Raw genomic sequence first — 23656 nt, 5'->3', positions numbered from 1 at the left:
GATAATCATTTAAAAGAAAAAGAAATTTTAGCAATTTGTTGGATTAAAATAATATCCTCATTGAATGCTGAATTTCTTGCTTTGGCTCAAAATATTTGTTCTCTTTTCTATACTTTAGGATATAAGTAAGGGATCCCATGAGGAAAATTGACCTCTTTTTGGGGGTGAGGTAAATTCAAATTCAAATACAGAATTCAAGTCTCATTGGTTTGGAACACCCTTTTCTCAAGGAACACATGACAAATTTTTAATCACGATTGTGAATTTTGGTAGTTTAATATTTGGGTACATTGTGAGGCTGCATTCTCAAGTTAAAGGTATACATCAATTTCCGAAAATCACAGCATATATGGATGGCATATATGTCATCCCAAGCAGATGCCATAGTCATAGACCTGTGTGAGGACTTTCTCTGACATGTAGGACCAGTCCCCTTGCAGAAGACCAGCTGTGTCCTCCGTGTGGCAGACAAGGTGCTGCATGGACGAACTGCTGGTGTGGCACACAAGCTGGAGCCTCCACCCCAAACTGGATAGGAGCCCATTTGTTGGACAAATTATACTTAGGGATAGCTGTGAGGATAAGCTGAAAGGAATTTAGTTGCTTTTACCAAGAGTGATTTTTGTTTCTTTAAAATAAAACAACTTACCACAGTATAGACACAGGAACATAGTTCCTCTCCCATACTCCCAGCTCTGCCGTTTTGGAGACCGTCCTGAAGTACTCTTTGTAATGACTTCTTCTGATGGTTCCTGACAGCAAAATGGTTTTCAGCTCCCCTGGCCTGCTGTGAGCCAGGCTGTGCTCTGCACCATCTGCTCGAGAGTGCAGGAAGACCCCCGTGCTTTCCTCTCTCCTCCTTCCTGAGGCCTGATTCCAAATTTCTGCAACATTACCTGGGATGAATTTCCCTTTCTCTGTGGAAGTGACTTCAGCCTGGATTATGTGCAGCTAAGCCCCAGTTACCCTTATCTGGTCAGCATATTTCTTGACAAAATCAGTAATCACTTGGAAAATAATGAATATGCTTTTTACAGATTTCATACTGTTCTCACTGAATTTAGAGGCAAAACCAGAACAATGCCATATGCATAGTAAAAACCTGCAGTTTGACATGCCTGAGGGAAAGACAAGAAGACAATTTCCGGTAATTTTAAAAAAAAATTTCCACCAGTTCATTCATCTTTCCCCATTTGCAGTTAATGTCCGAAGCAGTGTATTTTCCCTTTTCAGAAAATGTTAAGGAGAAAACTTATTTTCCCCCATCCCCATTGAGCACAAACATTAGGATGTAAAGATTCATACACAAACCTCCTGGAGAGCTGGCTCATTTTGAAAATTGTTCACAGGTGTTTTGTGTCTCTTACTCAAAGATTATATGATTAGCATTTTAATGTCCCACATCTTCTTCTCTAGTTCCCTGGGAGGATATGAAAATGAAGCCATGAAAGCTAAGCTGTTTGGTATTTATCATGCACACTCTGTTTGTATTTCAGAGCTCTGGGATTTAAACAGGACGTCAGTCTTTCATAGCCCATTTGGATATCTTGGTCTTCATATAATGCTGCTGGATGAGTATCAAGAGCGACTGTTCGTGGGAGGAAGAGACCTCTTGTATTCCCTCAGTTTGGATCGAATCAGTGACAACTACAGAGAGGTGGAGTAAAAAGCTATATATTAGTCACTTCATGTCATAACGTGTAGCACAGACTATCTAGAAATGAGATAATGGAGGTTTTGTAGATGTCTTGTGCAAAAACTTTAAGGTCATGTTTATATTTTAAAAAAATACACTAATTAACACTTTTTTTTTTTTTCCCAATAATAACCCATACAGGGCACTCTAGGTGAAGAGATCTGAGGGGCATATAGCTATTTCTCACTTTTTTCCAACACATTTACAGGTGTTAGAACATCTCACACTTTGTGCATACCTGATATCTATATCTCTGCTGTATTGTCAAGGAATAGTTTCTCCTTTCTCCCTGGTATTTGTGGGGGAGTTTTCCACAGCAGAAGAGAAAATGAAAAAAAAAAAAAAAAGTACATAAACTATAAGAGGTTTTCAGTAGCAGCATAAACCATGCAGCAAATTTTTAACCTTCTTTAAAAACTGGATTTTTCACTATTTTGAGCCAGAAGTGCTATTAAGTAGTGACTGAAAGTGGCTTTTGAATTCTACTCAATGGTCTGTGGGAGAAAGGTGCTTTAAGACATAATCTTACCAGAAAGTTCAGTACGTTGTAGAAACAACTGATCGGCAAACTGGACACTGATGTGAGCCTTGGCTTCTTTGCTCATTTCTGCCCTTGTGTGAGAGACTGAAAGAGTTAATGCCTCAAACATTGTGTGAGCAGTGAGCGGGAGGTGAGTGGGGGGTGCAGGCTGCAGGCCCTCACAGGGGGTGTGCTGGAGGGAGCACAGTTCCATGTTACTGGGCAGAAAAACTCGCAGAGTTTATGTGGGGAAGGGGCTTCGCAACCACCCCCCAGTGGCACCTGTGAAGATCGAGAGTTATGCAAGCTGAACAGTGTTTGAGAGCCGTATAAGTCCTCAAGGGGCGTACTGAGCATACCAAGTAATTAGCATATGAAGCGAGACTAGAAGTGGGGACTAGAACCCAAACCCCACCCTCCTTCACCGCTCATGTAAATGAGCCCAGGAAAGCCTGCCCTTTCCCTCACCTTGCATGTAAATGAGTACGAGAGGATCTGCCCCCTCCTGTCTTGCATGCAAACAAGCCAACGTATTTAAGGAGCAGTGAGCCACATCTCGGTGTGCACCCACCACCATCACTGACAGGACCAGGAACTGGGCCAGAGATGTCGCTGGAGCACAGGGTGGTGGTTCAGATCTCTCCTCTGCCTCTATTTTTCTATCTTTCTCTCTCCCCCTTTCTTATATGTTATGGGCTGTTCAGCCCTTTTTTAAATAACAGGGTTTACTGTCTCATGTTGAAAACTGTTCACAGAGCTGTATAGGGCTTAATTAGCTTTATGAAGGTTTAATTGGCATCTGTTAAAATATAGCTTCTGCCGTTAATAATTTTTCAATCGATCATTTGGTGTTATGTCACCTTAATTTAGCCCAAGCGTATCTCAAACATTGAATATTGGAGTGGGATGTTCAGGACATACCTCTCTGGCAATAACTGGCCTACCTATTAAGAAATAAGTCCAGGTGCTCCTAGCCTCTCTAATCCTTGAGGACCAGCTAGAGTACAAGGGGATTCATCTGTTACCAGATTAATTTGTCACCTTGAATGCAACACCTTGACAGGTAGGACTGGAAGCATAGGGTGGTAAAGGAAGCTGATAGGAGCATTGCTCCTGCATTGCCCATCTTGACTGTGGATAAACAGTGTCTTGAACTATTTCAGTGTTTTCCTTATCTACTTTTAAAACTTTTCCCACTGTGTTTTGAGATATTTTCATTCATTCTCAAATTAATACATGAATGAAAAAGTGAGTAATAAAATAAAGCCCCTCTGGAGAAATACAATTTTTGTTGATGCCCATACTGCACTGACCACTGATGTTTCAAATTCTTTTCTTTCTGCTCTCTTGTTTTAAGTGAACATCACTATTTTCATACCAACACTCTGGTCAACTTTACCATAAACAGCCTTGCTTATCTCCAAGTATAATTAGCAAGTTTCACTACTGTGAACAGATTCAATATGCTTTATCCTTTTTATAAACTGTTTGGGAAAGGCAGTCCTAGATACGAGGAGATGAATATACTCAGGAAAGACTTCTGAGAATATATCTACATTTTAAAAAGTAAGATTTTTTTTAACTCCTCAGAGAGCAATGTTGCATACTGAGCTTTTTTCCTCCACAGTGAGATATGAGTTAGCTCTTTTTCCATTTGATAAAAATTATTAATAACCTGTGACAGCTCAGGGATATGAAAACATTTAGGAAGCAGTAGTTTCTATAAAATAAGCTTTTTACCCCCTCTCTTTTTCCCCATTTGACAGTAAATCTGTATGAGGAAAAATTATAAGATAGAGCATTTTATGCTTCTGTCCAACCACCATTGTCCCATCTGGACACACTCTTGAATTCGTTGCTCTCCTTCTTGTTGTTTTTAGATGGAAGATCAGCCATTTACCCTGAAACCATGCTCTGTCTTGAGACCTGTGTGCAGAGTATGACAAATTAATGGAAGCTCTTCTTGCTTGCATGCCTGCTTTTATGATGTGCAAAAGATGAGAAACTGGAATAAATGGGGCTTGACCTAGCGTGTTTAGAAACATGACCTCACTGGGACTCCCTTGAATACAAATGTCATGATCCTTTCCTCTTTTCCCAGTGCTCACTCAGTGCAGATCTCATTCAGTGAGAAACAGCTAGGGAAAACTGGATTGTCCTATCAGCAAAAATGAGAATGAGGCATTTCTGTTATATGAGAGCTTAATTACTGAGATACAGTGGGAGAAGATCCTGGAACTGAGAGACTGGTTAATTCATTATTACCAAAGTTCTTCATTAATCTGATGTTAACTGTCTGTTGGTTAGCCTTTGACCTTTGCTTTCAGACTGAAGACTTTATCTTAATTAGTCTAAAACACCAGTTATAATCTAGCGAAAGTATAGGAGTGGAGGCAAGTTGCTGGGTTTTATTTTCTCTGGTAGCCAGGATGAGTCACTAGCTGAAAAAGAGATGTTTCATGAAGTTGGTAGTTTGGGGCAGATTCATATAGACACTTTTCACCTTCTGTGTTCCAGAAAACAGTTTATGTGTTTTAATTTGCCATCCCTTCCTTCACAATTTGGTACATAAATATGTTTTATAAAAACCAAACTATAACCCATTCCCAATTAGAGATGTATCCCTTCTACTGTAAAATGACCTAGTAATTCAGGTCTACTAAGCATATTAGAAGTCCCCCAAAGAAAAAACCCCAAATTAATGGTGAATTAACATGAAATGCTTTTGCATTGAGACCTACTGACTGCCAAAATACTCCAGCATTAAAAAAAAAAAACTCAAATTGTGATGCATATGAGTTATGCATCTTATAAATCTGCATTTAATAGACTACATTTTTTCTTAAGGTTCAATTCTCTTCAGCTCTCAAATACAGAGCAGCACTCTGAGGGGTAGATTATAAATTTTTCATGTAAGCTATTAGCTGTTTATGCATATATCTAAGAACATTATTTTAGGCATATATTATCGTCCTGACCACTTTTCATATCCAATAAAGAAAAGATAGATACAAAATGGGAAAAAACTTTCAGGTTTTTTGAATCCAGTGATTCAAGCTGAGATCTCAACTGTGGCATTGAGCTTCCATGTCATCTTGGACAAAGACAGTCTCACTTTTCCATTGGTCATATTGTATTTCCATTGCCTATTTTCCTTTTTTTTTTTTTTTTTTTTTTTTGTACTCTTTGTATCTCTCCTTTCATATAATACACACAGAAATTTTCTTGCTTAGAGTATTTAACATATTTTACCATAAGTTTTTGAAACAAATCTACCCATGTTCCTTGGTTTCTATATGAATACCCTAACAGTAACAGTAGCAAGAATGAGGAACAATATGAAATGTGGATATTTACAGAGTATTACAGCCATAGAAGTACTTGAAACCTTGTGTAAAGCCAAATCTTCAGAGGTACCACCTTTGTGACCTTTTCTTTCCCTGAGATCTCATTCCCTCAGACACCACCAGAGTATGGAATCAAACTTTACACATATTTGGGATTTGATCCAAAGTCTTTAAGCCTTGTAATAATTTTACACACCGATAGAGAACTTTCTTTGCTATCTTGAGCCAAATTTAATTTAAAAAGCATTTCAGTTCATTGTAATTGGTGTCAGAACAGACCTTTGTTGACAGCAAACTTGAAGCAATGCCACTAGTTCATCACCACTGATCTAACAGCTCATAGAGAAGGATGACCTTTATTTTTACTTTTCATCTCTTGGTGGAGTTTAAAAACCTTCACTTCCTGTTTGTCCACAACCTTCTTACAGATACTTTTTCTTCCAAGCTTCAGCTTCAGAGGACTTATGAAGGCCTTGCTCTGAAAAGAAGCCTTCCTACTTCTGTAGATAGGCTTGTGCAGGCAGATTTCAGTGTGATGTTTCTGATCTCGTACAAGATAGCTCCAGATTTGGGTTTATGTATCAGTTGTAATAAACTACAGAGCTCTCATAATATACGCTGGTTTTAGTGAAGCTAGATGTATGTCCACTCCAGAGCTGGCTGAACACAAGTCTGCAAGAGCAGGGCTTGCTTGTATCTCATTGGAATACTGTGGAAATAGTACATAAAAAAAAATATATAAAATGTAAAAAATATATATAAAATATGCACATATTCCAAGTACATATAAAAGGTACATATATCCAAACTGAAATAAGAAGCACACAGTTTAGCAGCGAGTTGGATTATCCATTGGAATTACCCAAGAGGTAATATGGTTATGTATTTGTTGATAAATAGATATAATATCCAGTCATAACCAGATATTTTTGCAGAATTTTTGCTTCAGCCAAACACAAGTTATGTGTTAATTAAGCACTATTTATTGACTTAAACCAGGGATGGGATAGTTGAATTCCTTAATTACTTAGTCATGTACTAGTGTTAAGACTAGCTCACACAATAGTTAATTTTGGTCTGAAGTGTTATGAAGTTCATATAATTTCTTGAAATTAGTTTTCAATAGATGTGCCATCACGTTTTTTGAGGTTAGTTACTTAATAGGAAAACTGTTTGGAGACACTAATTAACATTCCAGCTCCAATTAAAGGTTTTTTCCCACATCTGAATTGCCTCAGTAGCCATTGTCTGTACTGCCTTATAATTACATTTTTCCCATGAGAAGTATATTTAAAAGTAGCTTTCCTCTGTCTTTTAAATACAGTGCTAAAATTACATCATCCAGGTCTCAAAGATGACAATATTATGGTGTAAAATGAAAAATATAACTAAACAAGCAATTTAAAAATGTATTTTATAATAACCTGCAGGGGTGAAAAGTTTTTAAAAATTATGTCCAAGCCAATAATTATGTCAAGCATGCAACCCAATGAAATATATGTTAGTGTGCTGTTATTCCAGTCTAGATGCACAGGAAAATTTCCCAACAATAGTTATTGACAGCTTGCCAAAAGATTATAATCCTGGCAAAGAATCAATTCAAAATTAAAACTGGTAGTTGTGATAACTCTAAAGCATAAACATCAGGAAAAATAATATGTGTCAGGTTAAAGGCTACTATTACAGGTGATGAATATCTGGATTTCCATGCAGTGCAAACATATCCTATGTTACGCTAGTTAAGTAAACCAGTAATAATGACACAAATATAATTAATAATTATGGTAAGTACACCTTGGTAAAGTCTTGAGCTATCTATTACTATAGATTTCTTTGCAAATTATCATAACTGACCAAGCAGATCTTCTCAATTGTTTTAACAGAGCTAAGAAATCCTCATGAAATTTTTAAAATTAAAACCAATAAAAAACTTTTTTTATATTTTGCAGAACACATTTTTACTATACAGATTTTTGACTACTGTGCTTAGACCCAAGATGCATACAAAATTAAATTTTGAAATTTGGTATGATAGCAAAATCTGATATGCAGAGGTTTTTTCAGTCTCTAGTCTAAAATAATCTTGAAGAGATTAAAATTGTAATGATCATTTATGTTAAGACTCAAACCTCGTAAGAGTTATGAGTCTTAAAAAATCATTTCTGGAGAGAAAACCTTCAGAAGACTCGTATGTATTACTGAAGTCATAATTCAGAGTCATTACTTCAGGCAACTAACATGGACTTGCCTTAGAGGTAGGTAATTTACATCTACACCTCTGCACCACCTGCAGAAAAGGTACAGACATGTTTGCCTTTCTTACACTTTCTCTTAGGCATCTTTTGCTAAAATAAGCCATTGTAAGTATCCCAATAGGGAACACACAGAACCTGGACTTCATTTGGGGAAGGATTTGTGCAGAGGTCACTCTGGAAAGCAATACCTAGCAGCAGTGGTAGATACAGGGACAGAGAGTAGATCCTGTTATACATTAGCCTCTTGATTAGATCAGCCTGCCAAGGAAGCAAAGCCCTCCATCTCCTCTGCAAGAGGTTTGTGCACACACCCCCTGTTCATTAGAACATGGAACAGATCTTCCTGGAAGATTTGTCAAAACATTTAGAAGACGGGGGTGTGATTAAAGACAGGCAGCATGTCTTGACCAGGGATAAATCATGCCTGATGAAACTAGTAGCCTTCTATAAAGGAGTGACTACATCAGTGTACAAGGGAATAGCTACAGATGGCATCTACTTAGACTTCTGTAGGGCCTTTGATATGGTCCTCCACAACATTCTTACCTCTTAACTGAAGAGGTATGGATTTGATGGATATTAGAGGGATAAGAAATTGGCTGCATCAAGAGAAGTATGTCCAGAAGGTCAAGGGAGGTGGTTCTCCCCCTCTATTCTGCTCTCCTGAGACCCTACCTTGAGTACTGCATCCAGGTCTGGGGTTCCCAGTACAAGAAATACATGGACCTGCTTGAGCAGTTCCAGAGGAGAGCCATGATAATGGTCAGAGGTATGGAACATCTCTCCAGTGAGAGCTGGGGAGATCTTACTGCAGCCTTTCAATATATAAAGGGGGCTTATAAGAAAGACAGAGACTTTACCAGGGCCTGTAGTGACAGGACAAGAGATAAATGTTTTAAAATGAAAAAGGATAGATTTAGATTAGATATAACAAATAAATTTTTATTATTAAGTCGGTGGGACACTGTCACAGGTTTCCCAGATGAACTTGTGGCTCCAAGATTGGTGTTACCAGCAGGGCTTTGGATTTTTCAGTCACAGGTTAGTATATAGGACACCAGAACTTTTGGCAGCAGATGGGATGCACCTGTCCCAGAGAGGGAAAAGGATCTTGGGGCAGGAGTTAGCTGGTCTCATGATCATGAAATAATAGACTTCTCTGTTCTTAGAGAGGCCAAGAGACGGGACAGCAAAACTGACATCCTGCACTTCCAAAGGGCTGACTTTGACTTGTTTAGGCACTTGCTTGACAGAATTCCTTGGGAGACGGTCCTAAAGGCTGTAGGGGCCCAGGAAGGCTGGGCACTCTTTAAGAAGGGTTAATGGCTCAGGAGCAGGCAGCCCCCAGGTGCTCTGAGAGAAGCCGACGCCAGAGAAGACCATCCCGGCTAAACAGGGAGCTTTGGCTGCAACTCAATGAGAAAAGGAGAATTGACAGCTTTTGGAAGAAGGGGCTACCCACTCACGATGATTACAAAGATGCTGTGAGGCTATGCAGGGTGGAAATCAGGAGGTCTAAAGCCCAGCTAGAAATTAATCTGGCATCAGCAGTCAAAGATAACAAGAAATGTTTCTGTAAGTACTTCAGCAGCAAAAGAAAGACCAGGGAGAGTCTCCATCCCGTTAGATGCAGGAAACATGGCAACAAGTGATGAGGAAAAGCTCAGTCTCTAATAACAAGACTAGTTGTACTGAGGGAATCCAGCCTCCTCAGCCAGGAGACAGAGACTGGGAGAACGACGCCCCCGTATTCCAGGAGGAGACAGTCAGTGACCTGCTGCATCACACGGACACACACAAGTCTATGGGACCAGATGGGATACACCCGAGGGTGCTGAAGGAGCTGGCTGGGGTGCTCGCTGAGCTGCTTTCCATCATTTCCCAGCAGTCCTGGCTGACCGGGGAGGTCCTGACTGACTGGAAATTGGCCAATGTGATGCCCATCTATAAGAAGGGCCGGAAGGATGATCCGGGAAATTACAGGCCTGTCAGCTTGACTTCTGTGACCGGGAAGCTGATGGAGCAGCTCATTCTGAGTGCCATCACACAACACGTGCGGGACAACCAGATGCTCAGGCCCAGTCAGCATGGGTTTATGTAAGGCAGGTCCAGCTTGACAAACCTGATCTCCTTCTACAACAGGGTGACCTGCTTATTGGATGAGGGAAAGGCTGTGGATGTTGTCTACCTTGACTTTAGTAAGGCCTTTGACACCGTTTCCCACATCATTCTCCTGGTGAAACTGGCTGCTCGTGGCTTGGATAGGCACACACTTTGCTGGGTAAAAAACTGTCTGGATGGCCGGGCCCAAAGAGTTGTGGTGAATGGAGTTAAATCCAGTTGGTGGCCGGTCACAAGTGGTGTCCCCCAGGGCTCAGTTTTGGGGCCACTCCTGTTTAACATCTTTACTGATGATCTAGACGAGGGGATCGAGTGCACCCTCAGTCAGTTTGCAGATGACACCCAGTTGGGTGGGACTGTTGATGTGCTCGAGGGTAGGGAGGCTCTGCAGAGAGACCTGGACAGGCTGGAGCCATGGGCTGAGCCCAACTGGTGGAGTTTCAATAAGGGCAAATGCCGGGGGCTGCCCTTGGGCCACAACAACCCCCAGCAGCGCTACAGGCTTGGGGAGGAGTGGCTGGAGAGCTGCCAGTCAGAGAGGGACCTGGGGGGGTGATTGACAGCCAGCTGGACAGGAGCCAGCAGTGTGCCCAGGTGGCCGAGAAGGCCAATGGCATCCTGGCTTGTGTCAGCACTAGCGTGGCCAGCAGGGACAGGGAAGGGATCTGACCCCTCTACTCGGCACTGGTGAGGCCGCCCCTCAATTCCTGTGTTCAGTTTTGGGCCCCTCACTACAAAAAGGACATTAAATGACTCAAGCGTGTCCAGAGAAGGGCAACGGAGCTGGTGCAGGGTCTGGAGCACAGGTCGTACGAGGAGTGGCTGAGGGAACTGGGGGGGTTTAGTCTGGAGAAGAGGAGGCTGAGGGGAGACCTCATCGCCCTCTACAGCTCCCTGACAGGAGGGTGCAGAGAGCTGGGGATGAGTCTCTTTAACCAAGTAACAAGCGATAGGACAAGAGGGAATGGCCTCAAGTTGCACCAGGGAAGGTTTAGACTGGATATTAGGAAGCATTTCTTTCCAGAAGGGGTTGTTGGGCGTTGGAATGTGCTGCCCAGGGAGGTGGTGGAGTCCCCATCCCTGGAGGTGTTTAAGAGTTGGGTCGACATAGCACTGAGGGATCTGGTGTAGTTGGGAACTGTCAGTGTTAGGTTAATGGTTGTACTAGATGATCTTCAAGGTCTTTTCGAACCTAGACGATTCTGTGATTATGTGATTCTGTCTTATTCCCTCTGTGGTCTCTCTGTTCCTAATAGCCACCTACACCTGATATGGGCAAAATCCCCAATTTTAGGCTGCTAGTTAGAACATTGCTTTCAGAAGTGGAACTGTGGGTTCAAATGTTTAGGTTCATGAGATCCTAGAGTAAATATATCTTAACCTCAGCTTTTGAATTGAGGAGACCCTGTTGCCTATCCAATTTCTGATCAGGGAATAAAGTAAATGACTGTGGACCTTGAGATTTTCACCGAATCAAAAAGGAATGGCATCACCAGAGTGACTGGATGAGTTCCCTCATGGGAGCTCAGCAGAGGTCAAGTACCTCCACCAACTACACAGCAGCAATGCAGAGACTAGATGAGAGTTACTTCTGATCATACATAGATGTCTTTAAGACCATCTGATTGAAAACAAATGTTCTGCTTCATTTTACGTTCCTTGCAGGATTTAGATGATGTCTGAACATAGCTGGGCTGATTCAGGCACTGAGACCTAAACACTGGCAGGCTGCTGAGGTTGACAAGAATAACATATAGCTGACCTCCTGCTTTTAAGCACTAGGCCTCTAGGATTTATAATTTATCCCCACGTTTCTTGCAATTTACTTTTCTTATAATTTATTGCCAGATTTTCTTGGGTTAGAATTGTTTCAAGAAAACAAAGTTAATTCGATTTCAAGAAAGGAATAAAAAAGCCTAGCAGAAGAACTTAATTTTGAAATGTTTTCCAGATACAAAAATAATTTGTGATTGGACTAGTGACAAAAATGTCTTCATGATGACATCCTTTTTTAAATACTTTTTGGTTTTCAGCCAAGCCTGATATCAGCTTGTAATTTTTGTGTTTTTGTTTTCACTTTTAAAAGTTCTAAGAAATTAAGTCATCATTCCAGTCTGCTCAGTCATTGTTTAACATTGTTTTCATCCAACTAAATCATGCATCTGGAATGAAACGTATATTTTATACAGTAGGTAGCTGCAAAAAAATCTCACTTGTATAATTTGGCTTCACTTCTAGCAATTGACTGTGAAGAACAGATCCTAGACTCACGAGGTTGATTGCTGACCCTCATTAACTTCACTGTATTTTTTTTTTTTTTCCGAAATGTCACTTAAAGCAGAAAGTCAGTAGTTCAAAATTAATATTCTGTGTTGAAAGTCACCAACAATTTAGCAGAGATGTTTCTACTGAATTTATGTAAAATGTTCTATGCATTAATTTCCTTTAAATTCTGTTGACTAGTATTAAGTTTGCTGGGTTACCCTAAGCAAAGCAGTTATGTTTCAACAAAAATATTTCTTACCTTATTATAAACCTTTATAGATATTGAAAATTAAAACTGGAATATTTTACTTGAAAGCTGTTCAAATAGTAACAGAAACTTGATTAAACTTTGTAACATACAATAAAAAGTGTATATATACTATGATGAGTCAAGTGTAAAGACAAGCGTAATGTCTTGCACCTGGGATGACATAACCAAAGAACCCAGTACAGACTGGGATCTGTGTGGCTGGGGAGTGGCCTTGCTGAAAGGGACCAGGGCGTCCTTGATCAACAACAAGCTGAACATGAGCCAGCAGTGCACGGCTGCAGCAATGAAGGCAAATTGGATCCTGGGAGGCTTCTGCAGGGGTGTTACTAGCAGAGACAGAGATGTGATCATGCCACTCTACTCAGCGCTTGTCAGGCAGCAGCTGGAACACTGTGTCCAGTTCTGGTCCCCACAGTTCAAGAAAGATGTGGACAGAACAGTGAGGGTCCAAAGGAGGGCCACAAAGACGGTTAAAGGGCTGAATGAAGAACCTGCCTTACAGAGACAACCGAAGGAGTTAGGTCTTTCCTCCCTGGAGAAGAGAAGGGGGAACTCATCGTGGTGTTCCACTATTTAAAAGGCAGCTATGAAGAGGACAGAGGCTCTCTCTTCACAACAAGTCACATGGAGATGACAAGGACCAATGTGTACAAGTTACACCAGGATTTAATAAATTTTTTACAGTGAGAACAACCAATCACTGAAACAACGTCCCCATGGACATGCTGGAGTCTCTGTCACTGGAGCTTTTAAACATGTGGTGGGACAAGATGCTAGAAAATCTCATCTAGGCACCCTTTCTCACAAAAGATCGAAACAGATGATCTTTTGAGGTCCCTTTCCACCTGGGCTGTTTTCTGATTCTATAAAACTCTGTTCTATGATTTTTTCACATGAAAAGTAGTGGAAAAGCTGGGTTGACATAATCAGACTGCAAATTAAATGATTTTCTATGTTTGTTTTTTTTCTTTTCCTCAGATCCATTGGCCTAGCACACCTCTGCAGACAGAAGAATGCATAATTAAAGGAGGAGATGCTGTAAGTATCATAAATCAAATATACTTTAAGTATACCAGTGGCTGGTCCAAAACAAGGATTCAGTCATCCCTAAACTTCAGAGAGATCAAAGCACAGATAAAACTCTATGTGTTGCAGCTGAAAAGCATGTAACTACTGTGAACAAAAAAATTATTAGTTTAACTGCTTTTCAAACCAGCTCATAACAGGCAATGAATAATTTAGTCATGTAAATTTTTCCTAATTGTTCTTCTCATGATATTAAAGAAGGTCCGTTAATAATTCTTGCCCATTTCAATTTCCTTCTCTTTTCAAACACGTAGGATACCTTCTCCATTAAAACTTTTTCACATTCTAATTTATCTTTAAAATTCACATTCTCTAATTACTTTTAAAAAACCAAATTATTAGTAATTATAAAATACACTCTAAATTGCTTTGTCCTATAGGTTTTATGGTGTATTAATAAAAATATTCTGGTTTAATGATCCCTGAAACTCTTCTGTTCTTGTGATCCAGTGCTTTGACTGTAATCAGTTCCCAGGGAAAGACCTGAAGTCTCGCTGACATCCAAAAGCTGATATCATTGGCACCAGCAGATGAAAGTTCTTCTGGATGGGAGCTCTCTTTAATTTTGCAGTGAACCAAACTCATTATCTGCACCTCATAAACACACAGCAAGTACAACACCTAATAAATCCCACAGCTGAGAGAGTTCACGCTGTACCAAAGGATTTTAAAATGATGATAGTTTTACAGCAACTGTGACAGGAACATTGGACATAGAAGGGCACATACAAGGTTTTCCCACAAACACAGCAAACAGGCAGCCTTGATGATAACCACAGCATATTTCCAGTGAAGATTAAGAATCTATAAAGATTTCATTTGAAGTACAAACATGAGAACAGTTCACATCAAGGGAATTGGTGAATCAGACTGGAAACTAATAATAATAAAAAATAACAGGATATTTTACTCCTTACACTCACATGGCCCAAACCTGATCCTTTTTGAGGTATATTAAAAGTTCGTTGCATTTTTCTGGGTTTTTGTACCCATGAGTATTTCAGGTGGTCTTGGTTGAAAATGGTGTTTTTCCACGTTATCCAAGTTTTGTGGTCATATTAAATGTATCCAAAACCTAAATTTTTTAAGCTTTATTTAGTACTTCTTCTCAACATAGGTTGTTATTAGTTAAAGCTCTGTCATCTTTCATTCACCACTACATGATGAGATTTATGTTATGATACTTAGGACAATATTCTTTGGGCTACATAAATAAAGAAATAGGTACTGTTGTCCCAATGTAATAAAGGTTTCCCCCTCAGACTTCTGAGATTGCCTAAAATTAAAAATCTTTTACAATCCAGTCTGTTACTGTAAGTCTTCAAATCTGCATTGTAATGAATATGATCATTTAAAGAACATCATATGTTTCCCACATCTCTCTGTACCGTGAAAGTTTGTTGTCTCTATTTTTTTAAAAGAAATCCACAGAATTTTTAAATAAGCACAAGACTCTAGAACTGGAGTCTTTAATTAAAATATGTTAAAATTGTAAAAGCTGGAAATATTGCAATACCAAACAATATTCTGATCCTCACATGAGACCTAATTATATATGGGACTATGTGAATGAGTAAGAGTAATTAATTTCAGGGATACCTTAGTAATTTTCATTAGCATGCTCAGTATTCATTAAGCTAAATTGCTCAACCTGAAATGAATCTAAATTAGAATAAAAACTTTCCTATTACTTTCCTTTTCACTGTCATTTTTTGTAGCCATAACCAATATTGACTTAATGGCATAGTGTCTTAAAATCAACCCTTAGCCATTTCTAAATTATGAGTGCTATTTTTCATAGTGTAAGATCTCTGAAAAAAATTACTCATCAGGCCACTTTTACAAGCTTTTACAACCTTTAAAAGTTATCAGTTTGTCTTGTAGCAGTAAAACTGCAAGTACTGTAGTCATAAACACAGTTTCAGAGAGCTTGTAACAGCCTTAACAGGACAGTTAGAAAAGCTTTGTCTTAAAAACATATGCTTCATCTTAAACACAGGCCACACTTTTCGGATCCAGGTCAAGCCAAGGAAAAAATCCTTTTGCTCTCATCTCGCCTGTTAACCTGTGGTGTGAGAGCTTTTGATCCTTTCAATTATTTTATCAGAACTGGAAATCACTCAGATATAGAAATAAAATTCAGTAGTAATGACTAACTCCTTCAAACTGAGAAGTTTCAGATGAATAAAATTCCACAGATCTGTTAATATATCTATGGAACCTCCTAAAGACAACCACAACATTTAATACATTAATATAGTAGAAAGAAATCTTATTTGTTCCTTTGGCTGATGCATCTTTTCCTTGTTATGTGTACAGGAAACTATTAGTGGGGCCAGTAGCAATGCTTGGTTGCCTGACATTTCCCAGAATAGCACCTTTTTTATTTGTTTATAAATGATAAAATCTAGCCATTTAGAATAACTTTTTTCTATATTTGGTATCTGCCTCATCCTGTTTTTTCTGCAGAAACTTTCAGGCATTTCTATGAAGGCACACAGAAAAAAAAAAAATGTGTGATTTTTGCTCATTTAAAAAAAAATCCTAAGATCTCTCTTCCTCCACAGTGTTAAGACAAAGATGAAAAGCTACAGGCATATGTGGATAAAAAAGGGAATCGAGGAGTAAAGACCAGACCACCACTGGGAGAGAACAGAGGGACTAAGTCAGGAAGGTCATACCTGGAGGGGAGGGAGAATGAGGACCAGCATCAGTGCCCAGTAAAGCATCTATTTTAAACCTGCAAAACATTATAAAATTCCTATGTATTACCATTCTGCTACCACCAGTCAGCAAATGTTAGTGAAATGCATATACAGAGTGGGCACCTCTGTCTTTGTGTACTGATCCATGTATAGAGGATCACATCCTACTAATCTCAAATCTTTCTTCTCTCAATTTGTCTGACAATTTAAGCAGCAGGTCTTTTTCAGTGGGTCTAAAATTTTTTGTTCAGGTGAAGACCATGTGCATGCTACGTGAAGGAAGACCTTCATTTTATTTCATGTACTTTAAAAATATAAATAAATTTGTTAGGAATTAAGAAGATTAAGAAATATTGCAAGGTTGATTTGTTCTTTTCATATACGTAATTTTTAATTACATAAGAGATTACCTGCCTGTGTGGATTACCTGCTTCTTTCAATTAGCGTGATATATCTTCAAGGTGAACAGTTCAAGAGTTTCATGTAGCAAAGGAGAATTTTTCCTTAGGATCCTTATTTATCTGTTGTAGCAGTTGGAAGACTTGCACTGAATGACACAACAGTTTGAAGAAGGAAGAAAGATGGTTTAGTTTTGAACCCAATGTGGACTTGCGAAAGCTGAATTCTGCCCATGGCTCTGCCCCAAATTCATCCTCTGTGATGGTTAAGTTCTTGCAGATGGTTAAAAAGACCCAGGATTGTTCTCATATAGATATGGCAGTCTGAAAGCTAGAGTAGTCATCAGTGAAGGATGGCAAATTTTCACAAAGGAAATTCCTCCACTCTGTTTTACACATTCATTTTAGATAGGATTAATTGCCTTTTGGAGATGTCTGGCCTTCTTCGTTGATAATTGAAAAAGTCTAGGAGAATAGCATAAATTACATGTCTAAACTTTAGAATAGCTTAAGTTAGCTAAGATTAATCCCATTATAATTGTCTTCTTAAACTTGTTGTCACTGTCTTAAAGGCCAGAGTCTGAGCTGTAGAAATGTTGAGCAATGTATGGAATAGAAGAGGAAATTTGCTCTTCCAAACATAGAAATCATTGCAAAATGTTAAATATTCTGTAAAACTAAGTCCCACAAGTCCCAAAATCAATGGATACTTTGATCTCACTGTCTCAATTTCAAGTTTGGCACAAGAACGATAATGACCTCACATCTCAAAGGGATGTTTGAAAAATTTTTAATTGTAATATTTATGAAGCTGTAAATACACTAATGAGTCCCAGAGTACCGCCCCAGAGGCAATGAATAATTTCTTCTTCAAAATAGGGTTTGAACAGTGAGATCAGATAAAGTATGAGGCTATACAATATAAAATTATTGATTAGCAATTAATTATACAAGAAGTTAGTGGTGCAGTGGTCTTATAGAAAAATTGTAAGGAAAAATGTGGTTTTTTCTTGAGATGTTTTATTTATCTTGAGAGAAGCCATTTGCTGACAATTAGCATCTTATGCTCTGAATCAAATGTCTAGTAGATCTAATAATACTTTGTAAATAGATATTTAGATTTGCAGAATATGTCTAAGAATAAAGAAGCTCAAAAGTGTGTTTTAAAATTTAATAACTTCTAACTCGTTAAGCATCTAAAATAAATTGTGATAAATCGGTGCTCTAAACTTGCTTTTTTTGTGTCAAAAGTGTCCATTAAATTGGTGAGACTGAGGTACTAGCATGAAGTGGGAGATCTAAGATGTTGTACTTAACAGAACAGAAAGATTCAATATGCAGAATATCACCTAAGGGTGATTTTTAAAAAATGCTAATATTTTTCTATGTTTATTTTTTAATGTAAATTAGGATGAATGTGCAAATTACGTCCGTGTCCTTCATCGATACAACAGAACGCACCTTCTGGCTTGTGGAACAGGAGCTTTTGATCCTCTTTGTACTTTTGTTAGAGCTGGACATCCATCAGAGGTAAGAAATGTGTTATACAGCGGTAATTCTTTTGCTCTGGATTCTAGCAAAGACTCTATGGTTAAAAAGAAATATTTAAATTCAAGTGATCAAAGTTCTCATACAAACTATACAGGAGGTATTTTCCCTGATGAAATGTAATGCTGGTCTAAAATTGGAACTCACTAATAGCTGAAAGTATATTTTTGAGAATTATGCAAAGAACTGAAAGTCATTTTTATCTTAGTATTTTATTAAATATTTTGGGGGTTTTAGCTAAATGTTTGATTTTTTTTTTTATTAATGAAATAATATACCATATTACAAAATGCACAGTAGTTTGATGGGAGATTAAATACCTTAATAGTTCTTTGCTAAATTCAGCTTCTTAGTGTTGATCATGCTCAGCAAATGTGTGTTGGCTCCTTAATGACACTCAGGTACAGCTGAGTGAAATTGTACTGCAGAGAAGGCCTACGCACAGGGGTGGGACTTTCAAGGCGATTGCAATTATATGAGTCCACACTTAGAGGCAGGTTCAATTTTGTATTTATAAAATAATACAGTGTGAACCATAAAGACCAACCTTACTGATGACCATGAGAAAAAATAAAGCTTCAGAACAGATAGAGTCACAAGTACTTTCCTCTCCATTTCCAGGTATTTCCAAATATCTGTCAAAACCTTTAAGCTGCATCATAAATAGTCAGTTGATGTGTGTGTATATATATATAAAAAAAACCCAACATGGAAAAGTTGTGTTTAATCTTTTATGCAGCTGAACTTGGATAAACTGGAAAAACTCCTATATCCTAGAAAATTAAAGCTAAATTTTGAATTATGTTTGGATTCTTTTGGTCTAATGGTCAGAACAACAGGAAAACAGAGGACAGGAGCTGGACCTGACTTAAAACAGGCGTTTGGCTAAAATAAATATTAATTGCAGATGTGAAGTTTTTTAAAGTGGACTCATATAAATCAACTAAGATATTTACTTTACTAAAATTTTTTTGAATAAACTTCTCCAAGTACTAGAACCATATCACCAGAAGCAATCTCCAAGGATCCAATCCATGCTGTGCACTTTTAAATGCTGTCAAAATCAGAAGCATCTCAGAAGTTAAGAGCCCAACACAGCACTTACATTTGAAATTATTTCAATTGCAGAAACACACTGTCTTCTGAAATTGAGGAACTAAATAATTAGCAATTTTAAAATAAGGCAACTTTGCATGTCTTCTTTGCTCCTCTTGTGAACCTCCTGTCAGACTTCCTGGTACAGTTTGAAGGAAGAAATGTCTGTATACTTAGGAACACTATTTAAGAAAGCATAAGCAACAGGGTAATAAAAATAGAAACCAAACAAACAAAAAAAGAAACACGACCCATATATAAGAATGCGTGGCCCATGATTGTCCCCTTATGTATCACTGTCCTTCCTTCCCTTCTTTTTGTTTATTATTCTCCCTTGTCAAACTGATGTTCTAAAATTTTACCCACAGTGAAGTCATGGGAAAATTACCATTTTTCTGTTTGTGTAGACCAACAGGAAATATATTTGCTATACTAATAAGTAGCTATATTAGTTTTCATTATCTGAAAAGCTGACCATCAGGATTAAAAAAGACAGGTGCCATGTGTATGTTAGGTTAAAAATAATACATGGTATGTGACTGAGTGGTCAAATTGTAACCTTGCTTTCTTTGGCTGATAAGGACAAAGTAACTGCAGGAAGTGAAGGGACAAGATCCTTCCTCAGAAAACTGCAGTTCAGTGTCTCTTTGCTGATCTCTCTGGTCAGAGTATCCTGATCCAATGGCTTCCAGTTACTGTCCCCTATTTCTCCACCTCAGTTCTCTGTCATGGAAATGAGAATAACAAATGAAACAGTCTTAAAAATATAATGATACTATTCCATTTCTAAACAGGACCCAAACACCTTTATTAAAAAAACTGGCAAAACTGAGTTTTAATTTGAAGGGTAAATGCTGGTTTGTAATACGGAGTTACATACAGTTAAATGCAGTTCATAATATGCACCTGGCTGAAAGGAACATTTTTGAGATATTGATGACAATTTTTATTAAAAAAATTGAACTTCAATATAAGTAAAATCTAACTGATCTGCAAACCAAGTTGCTTCTGAACAGAATCTCTTTAAGTAGCACAAGGTGTTCTTGAGGCTTACGTACATCTGAACAACGATACTTTGCAGATATGTTGAGGTTTAAAGGGTGGGAGGTAAAAAGGGAGCCTTTATAGCAGACTTTTGTCTACCTAGATACCTAGCTAATGCAGCATATGAAGCTAGATTCACTCTTCCATACGGAACTATGAATCAGCACTGTCAACACAGAGGGAATAATTGCTTGGTGGTCAGGGACCTTAACCATGAGTTTCAATAGCGCTTCCTGAGGTGAGGGCCAAGGGGAAATGTGACTTTCTCAGTAAAAACGGCAGGATTCTTAAAGTACAATCTGTATATAAACACAAATTAGAGATATAGGTGTTTAAGAAGATGATAGAATAGCAGGACTATATTTTCTATACTCTTTCTATACCATGCTGCAGGAAAATTTATTTCGTTGTTAGCTTGCAACAAAAGTTTACATAAAGCCATCCATTTCTGAATAGTCATTTGGTAAGAAAATGAAGCATTACCATTTTTCCTTTGAACAGAGAGAATATCCCAAAACCATGATCATAATCATACTGTATGGCATCCTGATCTACTATTTAACATGTTTTTGTGAGGTGCAATCCAGTTTATGAAAAAGACCGTTCTGCTTCCTGTATAAAATCTTACGTTCTTACGCAACTACAAATACATGCTTTCTTAACAAAACCAGGTTTTAGCTGTGGCTTTCAGAACACTGAACTCTTGTCAACAAATAATAAAGTCAAAAGGAGATTTTTGTCTCCAAAACCGAGCAGAATTTGATTGCCTCATTGGCAGATTATTACTCCAGTGGAACTGAAAATCAGAACCTCTGAGTTTCTCAAAAAAACCACAATAAAAATGTCCATTCCCCTAAACAGTCTCCCTAGAAAATATTAATCTAATTTACTATTTAGTCATTGAAATGTGCTTTGAAATCTTTCACAATCAAATTGTATAATGATACAATATATATATTTAAACTCTTTTTCATGCTTACCATGGTTAATAGAAATTTAATGAAATTATGTATTTTGTCTTAACATAATGATATTTGAATATGTTGATCATATAAAATAACAAGCAAAAAATATTGGATTTATTAAATTCCGCCTCAAACTTGTGTTGTACCACCAGAGTCCAGCCAAATACATTTTTCTAAATCAAATTATTTATACATTCTATGATACACTCTATATCCATTTGAAGGATTAAATATATAACAGTTTGCTGCAGTTATTCTATTGTAATTTTGGTTTAATTGATACTGATTTGCAATTCCAGGCTGTTCACTTTTTTGTAAAGCTGTGCCAGATATTACCTTTCTAAAAATATACAAGTATAGTCACTGACAGCAACATGCAGATTTTTATCTTTTTCTCTCTTTCTAATTACTTCGCCTCTGATGAATGTTGCTTTCCCAAGTTTAAATATTTCAGCAAGTTACCCATTTTTTTTCTGCCATTTAGAAATAAATTACAAATTGGGAAGGAGTGCTGACTTTGCAGACAGAAATACTGTTGGTATTTACAAAATCTTGTCCAAAAAGCCATAAGCAAGTTAATTGCCAGCCAGTAAGCAAGTTCATTATTATTGACTTCATGACATGCTTCCAAATGTCAAAAATCCATGCAGGTCAGAAAAAGGTGGGTTCCAAAAGTGGGTTCCTCCAGTTTTTATTGATCTGTCATCCGGAAATGAAGGGGATTTCATTGCATTAAAATCAACTTTTTGGTTGTTGTTTGTTTTTTTTTTTTGTTTTTTTTTTTCTGAAGAAAGCAAGAGTCAGAGACCCTCCACCTCAAATTTCCCATGATACATTGAATATGCATCCTTCCCTTGTGCTCTGTAAGAAAAAGTGAGATAAATCTTCAAACCAAATACAGAAATTGAAGAAAAGTGCAGAAAAAAACAAATCTACTCTTCTTCCATTCTCTCCAAATCGATGTTTGTCCCTTCTGTTGCCTTTTATGCCAACAAGGTGTTGGGGGGAGGGGGAAGGAATCTGCATCCAGTCTCTTCCTTTTGCATTTATATAAACTCAGTTTTGGTGGAAGAAAATGAATACTGGAAGTGCTTTCTGTCTCAGTTTATGTTTCTCCACATCAAGCTGCTACTGAAATAATATTCCACTACTGTTCTATATAGCTCAAAATACCCTAGGTGAATTATGATGAACATTAGATAAAACAGATGAGTTATCTGCAGTCAGGCAATGATTTGATCTTAATGAGTTATCTACTTAGCAGAACAACAGGTTCTAGGGGTGCTCCAGGGGCCTTCCAAAGATCTGAACTGCCTTATTCACTCACTCACAAAGCACCTTTAACAAGTCCAGATGGGAGTTAAGCCAAATATGTCTAAAGAGATTACTCTGTTTTCATAGGACCTGCAAAATGAATGAATATCCCAGAAGAAAATAATATGCAGAATAATATGCAGAAATAATATCTTAAATTCTTGCAAAGCATATGTGGACAAAATAGAGCTGATTCCTGGAGAGGAAGGCATCTCTGCATGACAAAAGCTGTCGATGGAATGAAAGTTGTGGGAAAGAGCAGTGCATGAGGAATTTTTCTTCCAGAACACACTGTAAATTTTGAATATGTACACTGAGCTGGCAAAGTACCATTTTCAATGCCTCGTTTAACTCAGTAAACTTCCTGCAGCTGTAATTCTCCACCTCCGAGGGCTGATGGACTGTTACCCTTTTCACAAAATGCACTGGTGGTTTCTGGGAGTCTCCCCTAGGTGTTCCTAATCTGATGTATTCTTTATTATGCTATTTTCTCTTCAACTAGCAAGATGAGATTCATGGAACAACAGCTCTAAATTCTAAGTCTTTAAGGCCTGTTAGAAAGGAATTGCCTTTAGTGAAGCAGCAGGTGTATTTGTTTGCTTGGAGGACAGTTCAGGCAAATTGGAATTTCTTCTTTCTAATCTGTGTTGCCCTTAATATTTCATTGGATGTGGGGAGTGGCACTTTTTCTACTTATTCTGTGATTCAAAGCAAAACCAGGATAAGGTTCAACTGTGCAATAAGCTTTCCTGTTGCCTCTCTACACCAAACAAACGTAGGCAACATGATCTCCTCGGCTCTTACTTTAACAAATTAAAGTGAATTGACATGGGAGTTAGGAGAGAATGTTCCAGTCATATCTCAGTTTAATTTCTACATGACATAATTTTGCTTTTTGATAAGTATTTTGATTTTTTAATTTATTTTTTGCTTTTGGTAAGTATTTGGTAATGTTATCATTCTTTCAACTTTGTTAAAAAACAAAATTGTATACACATTTTTATCTATTATTTTAAGATGTTTTTC

The 23656-nt window shown here is 37.9% G+C and overlaps 1 protein-coding gene across 2 annotated transcripts in view; it reads left to right on the top strand.

The window, feature by feature from the left end:
• Positions 1 to 23656, top strand: part of SEMA3E (semaphorin 3E) — a 186678-nt gene that overhangs the window by 111150 nt on the left and 51872 nt on the right. For both annotated transcript variants that reach the window (XM_074901616.1, XM_074901615.1), the window contains exons 2-4: positions 1497 to 1657; positions 13454 to 13513; positions 18075 to 18194. In XM_074901616.1, coding sequence (XP_074757717.1) covers positions 1562 to 1657; positions 13454 to 13513; positions 18075 to 18194 — 276 coding nt within the window. In that variant the 5' untranslated portion in view covers positions 1497 to 1561. The remainder of the gene's footprint in view (positions 1 to 1496; positions 1658 to 13453; positions 13514 to 18074; positions 18195 to 23656) is intronic.

The sequence above is a fragment of the Athene noctua genome, chromosome 3 (genome assembly GCF_965140245.1).
Source record: "Athene noctua chromosome 3, bAthNoc1.hap1.1, whole genome shotgun sequence".
NCBI lineage: Eukaryota > Metazoa > Chordata > Aves > Strigiformes > Strigidae > Athene > Athene noctua.
The sequence above is the reverse complement of the archived record's forward strand: the minus strand, read 5'-3'. Positions and strand labels throughout refer to the sequence as shown.